This window comes from Podarcis raffonei, chromosome 8 (genome assembly GCF_027172205.1).
Source record: "Podarcis raffonei isolate rPodRaf1 chromosome 8, rPodRaf1.pri, whole genome shotgun sequence".
Taxonomy (NCBI): domain Eukaryota; kingdom Metazoa; phylum Chordata; class Lepidosauria; order Squamata; family Lacertidae; genus Podarcis; species Podarcis raffonei.
In genome coordinates, this window is record NC_070609.1 from 11,259,460 (window position 1) to 11,273,967 (window position 14,508).

At 47.4% G+C, this 14,508-nt stretch overlaps 1 protein-coding gene across 2 annotated transcripts in view; it reads right to left on the reverse strand.

Annotated features, from left to right (window-relative positions):
* Nucleotides 1–14,508, reverse strand: part of GRIK5 (glutamate ionotropic receptor kainate type subunit 5) — a 102,957-nt gene that overhangs the window by 24,454 nt on the left and 63,995 nt on the right. The window contains exons 8-10 of one of the 2 annotated variants that reach the window (XM_053397888.1): nt 6,430–6,591; nt 4,659–4,811; nt 2,983–3,087 (exon numbers count right to left, since the gene is read on the reverse strand). In XM_053397888.1, the coding sequence (XP_053253863.1) occupies nt 2,983–3,087; nt 4,659–4,811; nt 6,430–6,591 (420 nt within the window). The remainder of the gene's footprint in view (nt 1–2,982; nt 3,088–4,658; nt 4,812–6,429; nt 6,592–14,508) is intronic. The other variant, XM_053397889.1, reaches the window with a different exon arrangement.

The following is a 14,508-nucleotide window of genomic DNA, read 5'->3' on the forward strand; positions in this document are numbered from 1 at the left end:
AGCTCAAGGCTGCATTCCCTTCTGTGCTGGGCCCGGGGGTAAACCCAAGCAACGCGGTCCAGGTCTGGTCCCGAATCCAAGGATTCTGTGAGGAGTCAGTCCAACATGGCCAAGGCAAGTCACAAGACAGGAAACCAGGCTAGGTCAGGCACAGGGTCTCAGGCAGGTTCCAGCAGCAATGTTGCTCCCACAACCTGGGGCAGGGTCTGGCAGCCTTTTATCTCTGTTGGGGTAATGACCGGTCCTGATCCCCCGGTGACTCACCTCCCTGTCTCGCCAAAAGGCAAGCACTCCTCCTGCGAGTACTCAGGTCTCTCCTTCTCTCAGACCTGAGTCTCTGCAGCTCGGGAGATGTCGGTGGGTTACTAGACCTAGAGGCCGCCTCAGCCTCTCCTGACCCAACTGGTAGTGGAGCAGCTGTACGTGATTGCCCAGCAGAGGGTAACAAGGTAATCCCCGCATCTGGAGCCAGGGCAGGCTCAGGCCCCTGACTCGGCCCAGCTGGTGCTTGTTGCAGGGGAACCTGTGCAGACTGGGGCTCTTCAGAATCAGGCCCCAGACTCAGTTCAGATGCTGCCTGAGACAGAGGACCCGGTGCAGACTGAGACTCCTCTGGTTCCGAGTCCGAGCCCAAGTCCCAGGCCATCACACCTTCTGGGAAACTTCCCAGAGTTGCCAGGGTGGGCGGGGCTAGAAGGACAGGTGGGCGGAGCAATGAATGCACAGCCATACTTCCCTTGTCCTCAGTTCAGGCACATAAAAAGCACTACCAGGGTTCAAGCACACATTCCAGCCAGGCAAAAAACAACCAAGGAGGGTGTGGCCTGGTGAAAGGGGGTGTGGCCTGAGGAGAATCCAAAGGGCCAGACCGAGTGACCTGGAAGGCTGCATTCGGCCCCCAGGCCCCCAACCCTGAGTGAGACTGTTTTATCAGCAGTGTTTGAAATTAGCTAGGTGCCAGGTGTGTTTTGTGACTGGCACAAGTTTGATCGCTACCGTGTGGAGATCTCTGGGTGCCAGGCTGGCGACTGGGAGAAGCAAAACGTCACTTCGAGAAGGATCTGAAGCTTGAAGGATCTCCCTTGAAGCTAATAATAATAATAATAATAATAATAATAATAATAATAATAATTTATTATTTATACCCCGCCCATCTGGCTGGGCTTCCCAAGCCACTCTGGGCAGCTTCCAAAAAAATATTAAAATACTGTAGTACTTCAAACATTAAAAGCTTCGCTAAACAGGGCTGCCTTCAGATGTCTTCTAAAAGTCTGGTAGTTGTTGTTCTCTTTGACATCTGGTGGGAGGGCGTTCCACAGGGAGGGCGCCACTACCGAGAAGGCCCTCTGCCTGGTTCCCTGTAACTTGGCTTCTCATAGTGAGGGAACCACCAGAAGGCCCTCGGAGCTGGACCTCAGTGTCTGGGCAGAACGATGGGGGAGGAGACGCTCCTTCAGATATACTGGACCAAGGCTGTTGAGGGCTTTAAAGGACCAACGTACTGGGAGCTTGAATTAGTTTTATTCCAGATTGTTCTATTTGATGTTTTAATGTGATGTGAACTGCTTTGAGGTTTGTTCTTTAAAGTATAGAGCAGTATAGAAACGGTGTCAGGAACTGGATAGACACTGAGGAGTGGATACTGAGGAGTCGTCAGAGGGAGAAGCAGGGTTGGAGACAGTCTTGGTAGAAGGGAAGCAGTGATCTGGAGGCGTCTGTGACAGCCAGGAGACAGAGTCAGAGGCACAAGAAGCTGCAGGACTGGAGAGTGAAGAACAGTTGAAGGAGGAGGAAGAGAAGAGGCCTTAGAATTCTGCACGTAGAAACTTCAGAAAAAACTTGGCTCCTATCTCGAAACCTGGCCCGATTCATTTCGCTTTCTTGCAAGATGAGCACACAGCGGACTTCAACCTGCAGCCCCTCAAGGCTACAGGAAATGACCCAACAGGAGTAGATGATTTGCAGTTGTTCTTGTTGTTTAGTTGTTTAGTCGTGTCCAACTCTCCGTGACCCCGCTCTGGGTGCCAGAGCAGCTAGCTCCACTCTGCGCATCCCTGAGCACTCTTGATGAAGGACAGTGGCTCTGAGCACATGCTTCTTGTGCAGAAGGTCCCAGGTTAAATCCTGGTGTTACTGGGTGGGGGTAGGAAAGAGACCCCCACCTGCAATTCAAGAGTCACTGCCAGTGACTGTAATAATAATGTTGTTGTTGTTGTTTAGTCGTTTAGTCATGTCCGACTCTTCGTGACCCCATGGACCAGAGCACGCCAGGCCCTCCTGTCTTCCACTGCCTCCCGCAGTTTGGTCAAACTCATGCTGGTAGCTTCGAGAACACTGCCCAGCCATCTCGTCCTCTGTCGTCCCCTTCTTCTTGTGCCCTCCATCTTTCCCAACATCAGGGTCTTTTCCAGGGAGTCTTCTCTTCTCATGAGGTGGCCAAAGTATTGGAGCCTCAGCTTCAGGATCTGTCCTTCCAGTGAGCACTCAGGGCTGATTTCCTTCAGAATGGATAGGTTTGATCTTCTTGCAGTCCATGGGACTCTCAAGAGTCTCCTCCAGCACCATAGTTCAAAAGCATCAATTCTTCGGCAATTAGCCTTCTTTATGGTCCAGCTCTCACTTCCATACATCACTACTGGGAAAACCATAGCTTGAACTATACGGACCTTTGTTGGCAAGGCGATGTCTCTGCTTTTTAAGATGCTGTCTAGGTTTGCCATCGCCTTTCTCCCAAGGAGCAGGCGTCTTTTAATTTCGTGGCTGCTGTCACCATCTGCAGTGATCATGGAGCCCAAGAAAGTAAAATCTCTTACTGCCTCCATTTCTTCCCCTTCTATTTGCCAGGAGGTGATGGGCCCAGTGGCCATGATTTGCAGTTGAGGAACTATAAATGCATATTCTGAACTGCATGATTTGGGTTGCCTTTGCTCAGAACCTGGACTCGGAAGGGAAGGCCAGTTTTAAGGATAACCCCCCACTTACCTCCCGGTGCCCATGGCGGGCTTTTTCCAGGATGCGCAAGGTATAATTGGTTCTCTGGCCCTTGCTGTTGAACTCTACACGGCCTGTCAGCCCGTCATACTCTACCTGGCCAGGGATGGAGAGACAGAAATGGGGGTTGGGAGGGAGAAAAGACAGAGAGGGAGACAGGAAAAGAAGGGAAGACAGTGAGATATGGCCAGCCTGCGGTGAAGGTCACAACCAGCTTGTGGTAGCCAGCACTGGATTTTCACATCCCCCTAGATTCATCAATATATGTGAACTATGGGTTCCTCTCTGCGCATCATTTTAAGACAGTGTGTGCACATATGAAGGTTATCAAAGATGCAATGTGCAGATTTACTTTTTAAAACTAAATTACTTCCCCCCATCCTCCCCCCCCCAGTGTAACTGAGCCTGCTCCAGATTGGCTGAGCAGGTGTGATGTGCAAAAGCCTGGAGAATGAAGTTGTCAGAGCTCCGGCTTTCAATCGACTGAAATGTGCCCTTCCTCCCCATCCATTGGCCAGGGCTGCAGTGACATCATGGAATGTTTGTGAACATTCCGAATTGCTCGGGCGGGGGGGGGTGGATTTTGCAAAACAAAGGGCCTACTTACAGAAGGAGCTGTTTAGTGTTAGCAGGAATAGTTACAGGGAGGCAAGGCCTCAAAGACCTGACTGCTACGCACAGGTAGCAGAAAAGGAAGGAGGGCACAGAGTGATGGGAGGAGGAGATAAAAGAGCTTGGTAGGCCATTTTGAGAGACCAGGCTATTAAATCTCAGCTACCCACCAAGGAGCAGTTTGGGAAGTTGAGCAGTAATGTATCATTATCTCTGCAGCTGCATTATAATACCCAAGCATGCTCATCCAAGAATATTTGTAAAAGGATGAATCTGACCCACCCCACTAAAGGGCCAGAAAACTCACTACTCTCCCAATTAACCATCAAACGCCTAGGTACCGTATTTTTCGCTCTATAAGACACACTTTTCCCCTCCTAAAAAGTAAGGGGAAATGTGTGTGCGTCTTATGGAGCGAATGCAGTCTGCACAGCTTTCGCTGAAGCCAGGAGAGTAAGAGGGATCGGTGCGTACCAATCCCTCTTACTCTCCTGGCTTCAGGGATAGCCACGCAAAGCCTCCTGAGCGCAGCCGGAGCGCTCCTGCCTCTTCACTCAAGAGGCTTTGCGTTCCTTTCTTGTTCCTTGTTTTCCTCCTCTAAAAACTAGGTGCGTCTTATGGTCGGGTGCATCTTATAGAGCGAAAAATACGGTAAATTGAAATGTTTTGCCCAGGCAGTTAGAAGTAAACCATGTCGGCACCAGGTGTGCTTCCCTGGGGAGAACATTTCGCAAACAAGGAGCCACCACCGAGAAGGCCCACTCACACACTGCCCTCTTTTGCACCCCCTCAGAGGAAGCAGACAGAGAAGCATCTCTGACGGCGAGCACAGTGTCAAAAAGAAAAGAATAAAAACAAGAAAAGAGGAGAAATCCACCACAGGGCCACAATTTCTGTCAGAAAACTTGGACCCCATTCTTATTTTTGGCTCAAACCTAGGCAAACGTTTGTGTCTGGGGCAAATATAATCTGCACAAGGCCCTCTTCATACTGTGTAGGTGCCTCGATATTATAGGTAACACAGCCTGCCCACTACGAGCACAGCCACATCTCACCATGCGCAGGTAGTTCATGAGGCTGGTCCCATGCTGCCAGATGTTAGACGAGGTGCAAGCCAAGGGTTTGACCCCGATCTCCTGGCTGCGGTTCAGCTCTCGCACAGCACTCACCACCACGTGCACCGCATCGAACATCAGTGCCGCCGACAGCTGAAGGGGAGCAAATAGTTCAGCCAGCGTTTAATTATCAAGCAGCTCGGAGGGTGAGGGCACCTGTTATTATTATTAAAGGTAAAGGTAAAGGGGCCCCTGACCATTGTATCCAGTCATGGCCGACTGGGGTTGCGGCGCTCATCTCGCTTTATTATCCGAGGGAGCTGGCATACAGCTTCTGGGTCATCTGGCCAGCATCACTAAGCCGCTTCTGGCGAACCAGAGCAGCACACGGAAATGCCGTTTACCTTCCCGCTGGAGTGGTACCTATTTATCTACTTGCACTTTGACGTGCTTTCGAACTGCTAGGTTGGCAGGAGCAGGGACTGAGCAATGGGAGCTCACCCCGTCACGGGGATTCGAACCGCCGACCTTCTGATCGGCAAGTCCTGGGGTCTGTGGTTTAACCCACAGCGCCACCCGCGTCCCATTATTATTATTAGTTTATTATTTAAAGCACCCCCACACACAGTCTTCAGGTGAAAAAACTTAAGATAATCCTAACCCTCTAAAAGACACGGCACAAAAGGAAAAGGGGCTGATGAGGAGGAGGGGGAAAAACAAACTCAGGCTCCGGTTCTCAGTTATGAAGTTCTTATATGTGTTCTTCCAAGCATGCCAGGGCAATGAAATCTCCTGCAATTGCTTCTTCCCTGGCTGACAGATGGAGCCAGGTTGCACTTCCAGCTGTCAAAGCATTCTTTCTGGGCCTCTAGCCTATCATCTCCATTCTACTCTTACTTCTGCAACTAGGCTCAAACATCTCTGCCTCTGCAAAGCTGGAGGTGGATGAAATGAGTCATAGTTACTGAGCAAGGATGGAATTAATGTGTTTCTCAAACGGACAGCCATGTATCTTAACATCAGAATTTAACATTCTGCATTAGGGACAGGCAAAACCCCCACCGAGAAACCTAATTAACCTTAATTGAAATTATTTTCGCTTTCCTAGAAATCACTCAGAAGTTTCGTCAGAGGAGGCACACCCAAACTCTTCTCAGAGTTCACCTTAGGGGAAAAGCCTGTGAAAATGCAAACTAAATCTTTAAATGCAAACTAAAATCTTATTTCATGGGGGAGAAATTCGATTCAGTTCACATTTAAAGCTGAATCTATCAAATCTGAAACAACAGAAGAACCGAAACACAGCCATCCTTTGAAATTAGCACTGATTTGAATTTTGTGATCGAGTCTTCCAACAGACAGACAATTGTTTTTAAAAATGCATAGGTTAGGTAAAAGTGAGCATTAAAAAAAATGATCATATCCATGAAAATAACATACAGAAATGCATTATATCAGGAGAAGTTGCTTGCAAAAAAATGTGTACAGGAGTCAAAACAGCATACACAAATGTGTATTGTGGTAGGAGAAATTTGCACCAATGTTCTGAATAAATTTCGTGAGGATCTAAATAAATAAATGTGTCACAAATTAGCTGCAGAAACGTGGAGAACCCAATTTAAGATTGGGAAAACGAGAAACCAGAAGAAATGAAATTGACATGTTCTTCCAGCCCTAGTGGCCGGTCATTCTAGTAGAGTCACTTCACAGAATTCGGTAGGATTTCTCCTATGCACAGCATTACCCTTGTACTCTGAGTTGCCAGACTTACCGCAGGCCCCGGGTAAGGGCTGAGCTCACAGTTCTCCCGCCACGACATGTTGAGGCTGCGAACAAACTCCATGTAGAAAGGATGGCTGGTGTTAAACATGGAGAAGCCCAGGATGTTGGAGTGCTCATCCACAATCTCATCCAAGTGCAAGATTGGGAAATCCTGTAAGGAACAAGTCAGGAGGCAAAGAGAAGCAGAAGGAGGGGAGTTGGTGAGCAGCAGTTTCACAAATTACCATATTTTTCCATGTATAAAGGTAAAGGTACCCCTGCCCGTACGGGCCAGTCTTGCCAGACTCTAGGGTTGTGCGCTCATCTCACTCTATAGGCCGGGAGCCAGCGCTGTCCACAGACACTTCCGGGTCACGTGGCCAGCGTGACAAGCTGCATCTGGCGAGCCAGCGCAGCACACGGAACGCTGTTTACCTTCCCGCTATTAAGCGGTCCCTATTTATCTACTTGCATCCGGGGGTGCTTTCGAACTGCTAGGTTGGCAGGCGCTGGGACCGAGCGACGGGAGCGCACCCCGCCGCGGGGATTCAAACCACCGACCTTTCGATCGGCAAGTCCTAGGCGCTGAGGCTTTTACCCTCAGCGCCACCCGCGTTCCATGTATAAGACACTCCCTATTTTGGGGGACTCCAAATTGGCGCTGTGGGTTAAACCACAGAGCCTAGGACTTGCCGATCAGAAGGTCGGCAGTTCGAATCCCCACGATGGGGTGAGCTCCCGTTGCTTGGTCCCTGCTCCTGCCAACCTAGCAGTTCGAAAGCACGTCAAAGTGCAAGTAGATAAATAGGTACCGCTCCGGTGGGAAGGTAACCGGCGTTTCCGTGCGCTGCTCTGGTTCGCCAGAAGCGGCTCAGTCATGCTGGCCACATGACCCGGAAGCTGTACGCCGGCTCCCTCGGCCAATAAAGCGAGATGAGCGCCGCAACCCCAGAGTCAGCCACGACTGGACCTAATGGTCAGGGTTCCCTTTACCTTTACCTTTACCAAATTAGAAAAGTGGGGGGAGATTGCCCAGAGTTGTTGAGCTTTTTGGGGTGGCCTACACTTGTTCAGCGTTTTTTAGGGGGGACTGCCAGAAATCGCTCACCCGCCTGACCTACGCTGCCACTCACACACGTCCCAAAAGAAGAAGAGTTTGGATTTGATATCCCACTTTATAACTACCCAAAGGAGTCTCAAAGTGGCTAACATTCTCCTTTCCCTTCCTCCCCCACAACAAACACTCTGTGAGGTGAGTGGGGCTGAGAGACTTCAGAGAAGTGTGACTAGCCCAAGGTCACCCAGCAGCTGCATGTGGAGGAGCAGGGAATCATACCCGGTTCACTAGATTACGAGTCCACCGCTCTTAACCACTACACCACACTGGCTCTCTCTCGTCTGTCCCCTCGCCGGCAGAAGCCACCAATCGCCCACCCAATTGCCACAGCGACAGCAAATCAACACCAGCCATTGCCACAGCCACCAATAACACGCCAAATAGCCGCTGACAATCTCCAGGTCATGGCAGCAACCAATCCCACGTCTCCCCTATGTAAGATGACCCCCAATTTCTAACATTTTTAAAAAAACAAAAAAAAAACACCTGGTCTTATGCACAGGAAAGTACAGCATGCAGTCAAGTGTCCTGTGTTTAAGGAAATTGCAGGGGGCGGGGTTTCAGCACACCTGGAATGCAATGGACTAACCTCACATTGGAGAAACCTTCTTCCTGATCAAGAGACAGGAAAAGCAACAATGGTCTTCCTCACACCATTTTTATTGGATTTTAAAATTACTTTAATCAGGTTATAATATTCTGAATTACTATATTTGCAGACGATGCTCTTTTGTGATTTGCTCATCTAACCTCTAGTTTATAATCTATTGAGTTACAATTATTATTATTATTATTATTATTATTATTATTATTATTATTATTGCTGCCAAGTAGCTTTAATGAGACCACCGAGGGAAATCAAGAGCTGAAACGCATTTGGGTTTGGTTGCAGCTTGTTATTTTAACGGCTCGGTTTTACTGATTTTTTGTGTGTGCTCTGTGATACTTTATGAGCCATATGCATTCGGTTTTTAAACATCAGGTTTATTTATACTATTCCTGTTTGGAAATTATTATTATTATTAATATCATTTTGCTCTGGATACAAACAGAAATTCACATTGTTCATTTTAATTGGTGCTATATTTCATGAAAACACTGCTTTGCAGTTTATGCATTACATTAGCTTGCGTGTGTGTTTGTGTCTCCCCCAAATTCTTCCATCTGTTCCTCATGCCAGTTCAGCTAGGTCTAATTCTTCAACCTGAGAGTTTATTTCTGTATATCCCCATCATACTTCTTTATATTTCCAACCCATTCATATTCCATCCTTAAAGAAGCTCACATCACTATAAATGGGTTTTTGTCATTTTGGCTTCACAGCCACCCTGTGAGGTAGGATAAGCTGAGAAAGAGGCGGTTAGCCAAGGGTAATACCCAGTGAGCCCCAACGCAGAGAAAGGACTGAACCAAGGTCTTACTGGTTCAAATGCACTATCCATTAAGCTCCCTAGATACCCAAGTCTTCTTATGCATACAAAGTGGGCATTCTCTTGCAGCCTCTGACTCCAGAGCCTTGGAGTTAAGACAATGGCTAAAAGAAAACATTCACCTTATCTGAGCTGATTTGGCAATGGAAAGGAGAACCAGAGTATTTGCCCAACACCAAGTCACACTACTTTGGGAGAAAATTATGACAAACCTAGACAGTGTCTTAAAAAGCAGAGACATCACTTTGCCGACAAAGGTCCGTATAGTTCAAGCTATGGTTTTCCCAGTAGTGATGTATGAAGTGAGAGCTGGACCATAAAGAAGGCTGATCGCCGAAGAATTGATGCTTTTGAATTATGGTGCTGGAGGAGACTCTTGAGAGTCCCATGGACTGCAAGAAGATCAAACCTCTCCATTCTGAAGGAAATCAGCCCTGAGTGCTCACTGGAAGGACAGATCCTGAAGCTGAGGCTCCAAGACTTTGGCCACCTCATGAGAAGAGAAGACTCCCTGGAAAAGACCCTGATGTTGGGAAAGATGGAGGGCACAAGGAGAAGGGGACGACAGAGGACGAGATGGTTGGACAGTGTTCTCGAAGCTACCAGCATGAGTTTGACCAAACTGCGGGAGGCAGTGGATGGCAGGAGTGCCTGGCGTGCTCTGATCCAGGGGGTCACGAAGAGTTGGACATGACTAAACGACTAAACAACAACAACAACATTATTATTACAGTCACTGGCAGTGACTCTCGAATTGCAGGTGGGGGTCTCTCTCCTACCCCCACCCAGTGACACCAGGATTTAACCTGGGACCTTCTGCACAAGAAGCATGTACTCAGAGCCACTGTCCTTCATCAAGAGTGCTCAGGGATGTGCAGAGTGGAGCTAGCTGCTCTGGCACCCGGAGCGGCGAACATGCTGTGCACCCAGGGGAGGGGCTAGCTGCCCACAGGGGCGTTGTGAGCGTCCCAGGGGGGCACCACCCGTGGCAAGCCTCCTGGGGGGGCAGCCCACGACAATGTCACCCCCCCAGGGATGACACCTGGGGCGGACCGCACCCACTGCACCCCCCTTCCTCCATCAGTGGGGTTGTGTGGAACACGGTTGCAATGAAAATATGATCTAGTTGAGATTCTTGCAATCAAGGGGGTTGGACTAGATGACTCTTGGGGGTCGCTTTGAACTCTACGGTTCTATGACTCAATGAAACACTTTGAAACAAACAAAAATACACCCATGTTACTTCACACACACACACCCAATAAAATTCAATTGTTTTACCGTCGATCACTAATCAAAGTTACCAGTGCAGGCAAAACTGCACGGTGTCTATTTGCATATGTTTTGGGAATGTGTGAGAAAATTAAAATCTATTGATGCTCTCCATGTTATTGTAGTTTGAACAAGCCACGGGGTATGAATTCACAGATGGCGCTTTGAGGATTCCGTTAAAGATTCGGAATGATCTTGATGTGTAGATAATGAGGTAGAAATGGTCATTAATCTGCTCACAGCTGCTAAAATACATTTATAGGGTGGGGAGAGTCTCTCTCTCTCTCTCTCTTTCTCCTTTTCTGGTTTTATTTATTTATTTACTTTTCGAATTTGGGATGCAGCCATAGCAGTGAAACGTGCTTATCACATAGATGTATAACACTAACAACTTTGTAAAGACAATGGATGGTATTCACAATGTTCTGGAACGCTACGCTTCCTGATTTTTGTGCAACCACATTTGTTGTTTGCTTTGCTCGAAAGATTAATTTGTATGGAGGCATTTTCCCCTCTCCTTTTATTTCCTTTGGAATGCTGCTGTTCGTTGAAATAACACTAACTTGATCTTCAATTACAACCCTATATCCACTCTGCTGGGAGGAAGCACCACATAATTCAATGGGACTTACTTCTGAGACAGAGTTATGCAGCTATATGTTAAAATAATTCTGGTTTTCTTTTTCTTCTGTCACTGTTCTTGTGTTTGTGAGCTGTCGGTTAGGCTTGTTACCCGCTAGTGTGTGTCTACGACTATGGATAAATACGCCGGGGATATTTTAATGTTCTGATATAAATATTACTAATGCTACGGATGTTTTTTAATGAATCAGTTTAATGACTATTAAGAGGGAAAGAGATTGATAGTTATCCCAGGAGTGTCTGCTCAGCTTAATGCATCATTGCACTTAGTTTAAAATTAACTTTGCAAATTCTTGTTGCCCAGTAATGTTGGATAATGTTGCCTATGATCTCATAGAAATATTGAAAAAAAGAAAGAAACATGACATATTCACTCTCCTGTTTAGCTAGATATAGCTAACCTCTCAGCTTGCCCTTTTCACCCTGTGTTCTTCACCTAGCTTCACCTCTTAGCTCTGTGTTTTCTAACAAGTTTTTGCCAACAAGATCAGATATTTCATCTGCTTTGTTCCTATTTCCAGAAGTGCAAAGGAAGATTTTTAAGAGGAAGCCATTTGGTTATAAGTACACACTGCTAATATTTCTTGCTAGCGTGACAAGACAAACACAGAATGAAAATAGTTTTGGAACTTCAGCACTTAAGGCCGTCAGCATGACCTAAAAACATGTCTTGCTGAGAACCTTCGTAGAAATTCATTGTTTAAGAAATTCTGGGATCGGTAGATGAAACATCTATGTATATTTTTCTCCCATGCCCTGCACTGTTTGCAAATGTGATAATAAGCCTGCAAAAATAAGGTACAGTGGAATTTTGAGGAGAGTACATACACTATCAAGTTCCTCGAAAAAATCCTTTTACACACACACACACAAATTCACAGCTGAATATTCAGTGCAGAAGAGGGGAAAGTGTGCAGACTGCCTCTACTGCTTACAATTTCCCCCTTCCCTTCGAGAGAAATTGGAATACACCTTTTTGAATTAAAAAATTGGTGGAGTTACTGTACAGGGAGAGAGGGATCTGACTTTTGGGCCATTAATGCTTGGGCAGAATTGCTCATTTCCTAAAATCTGCTGGCAGATTGCTGTCGATTCAGGGCAAGGGGAGCTGGTGAAGGTCCACCGCTTGGTTTCTCAGCAAACGTTCCAGCGATGCTCCTTCAGCAGAGCTCATCACAGCCAAGATCCGTAATGGCAGCGGTGTCTGCAGGGGAGCAGCAGACTCAGCCAGTTGCTCACACCGAGCACGGCTGAGTTACGTTGGGAACATCTGGCGAGCCGTATGCCTCCGGCTGGGATCCCGTCAAGTCTGATACAGCAAAAGCAGGGTCAGCCCCGGTCAGGCCCAGAATGGGTGAACAAGTTAATCAGCATTCTTCCCAGCAGCGGCTCTGAGCCACCACCAGGTGGGGCGATTCCAGCTAAACCACCATCACAAACACCACCACAGCTGGCAAAAGGACAGCTGTCCGTCATATTATGGGCAGGTAGGGAGAAGTAGGCACAGCCTAAAATGAGCTGGGTTCAGTTCCCCATAAGTTAGGAGAAAGCAATGGGAAAGCAATACGAAGAACGGTATTGCATTTCTATGGTTTGCCCCAAAGTAGGAGAACATCCCAGCTCTTAACTTGCAATTCCATGCTTTCCTGCTCTGCAAAGGTAGGTGGTTTATCCAACCCATAGGAGGGCTAGATTTCTGTTCCATATTCCTGATCAGGTCCTATGGGTTGGCCCTACACAAGGCAATTTATTTTATTAAGCTTTTATTTATTTCATAAAATGTAGCCATGGTTGCATGTAGCCCAAGTCTAGACCTTCCAGGTTCAGGATCAGAATTGTGTGCCCTGAGTAGCTCAGCTTTCATTTTCTGTTTGTTTGTTTTAAAAAAGCAGGTTTCTGGTCCTCAACGCTGTAAAGATAGGTTTGAAAGAATGAGGGCGATCACTACCAAAATCTCAGGAGCTGAGAAGAAGAGAGCCACTGGGCTAGGATTTTAAGCAGTCATGGAGTGAGGGGCTCAGTGCTCTACACACCTGTTTGCATCTCCTTTAAGAGCAGAATGAATGGCATCTAAGCAAAGAGGTGCACTTTTGCAGAAGTTGTGCATTTTGCAAAATTCAAGTGGGTTAGGTCGGACGCCACGGCAAAGTACATTATGAAGAGAGACTTTGGCTGTGTGGGCAACCCTGTGTGGAGGACCAGTGCCGCTATTTATTGCAGTGCCCGTTATATATAGACCCAAGAGACCAATTCATAAAACCCCTCTTTCCGAATGGAATAGTGTGGAAAGGGTGAAATGGCTGCTGAGCGATACCGATGACTTTGTAACTTATAAAGTAGCACTCTATGCGTTGGCAGCTAAGAAGATCAGGAGGAAAGAACTACAGTAGATAAAATAGCGGTCAACTGCAAAGGGAATTCGGATATTTAATTTGTCACCATTTTACTAAAGAATCTTCTGCTATTCTATTTTATGCAACAAACAATCTTAGCAGTTGTGACCGTGGTTCATATTGTATGTGTGGTGCCTGATGATTTTTATGGTTATTGTTGTTTTTCCTTTTGTTATTTTTCTGAACGATGCGATGGCCTATGGCTAGCGCAATAAAAGTCGATGATGATGAAGAAGTGGGTTAGGCAGATAATTGGCATTACCTCGGTGAAAAATCTTGACCTTTCCCTCCTCTTTCTTCTTGCAGTATAAGCAGCCCTAAGCACACCTGTGCCCCCATCTTTGAAGGTCAGGTGGATGGCAGGAGGGGACAAGGCTCCACCCACCTCTCAGAAATGAAGGGGCGACTCCTGCTTTCGAACATGCCACGTGGTTTTGTTTTCCTGAGACTTTCCCAAGAGATGGCAGGATTGATTGTCATTTTTTTTACTGCTTCTGGCTGTAGCTGTTTCATTTCTGTTGTTTTCAGGTTAATTGGCACTTTATGTTTCGTGCTGATTCTTATTGTCATTGAGCATTTAACTCAGCAGCGTGGCTGGATCTCTACAAAGCACGAAGGGGTAGGTTCTTGTCCTGATGAGCTTGAAGCCTACCGTATGTTCCGGAGTACAAGATGACTTTTTATCCCTGGAAAATCACCGCAAAAGTCGGGGGTCGTCTTATACGCCGGGTATACGCATTGGGAAGGAAGAGGGGGAGACGGTGAGCAGAGGCACCCCTTCTGCCGTCGCTGCTCCTCCCTCCCCACAGAAGGGGACACGGAAAGTCCTTCTGAGCGTGGCGCTCACCTGCCTGCCTGCCAAACACCTCACCTCTGCGACAGCAGAGGCAGCGGAGGGGTGCGCGCTCTGCCCCTGGCGGCGCTCAAACTCTATAACTCTAAAACTGAACAGCAAAAGTTGGGGGTCGTCTTATACGCCCTGTCGCCTAATACGCCAGAATCTACGGTACATTACAACACAAGAGGGGTAACAGAGCTTGACTCGTTGAGAGCGCAGGACTCCCTGCAAAGAATCTTGGGAACTGCAGTTCCTCCCCTACAGAACTACCACTTCCAGTACCCTTAATGAACAACATTTCCCAAGATTCTTTAGGAGGTGAAGTCCTATGGTTTAAGTATGTGGTGCATAAAGGTAAAGGTAAAGGGGCCCCTGACCATTAGGTCCAGTCGTGGCC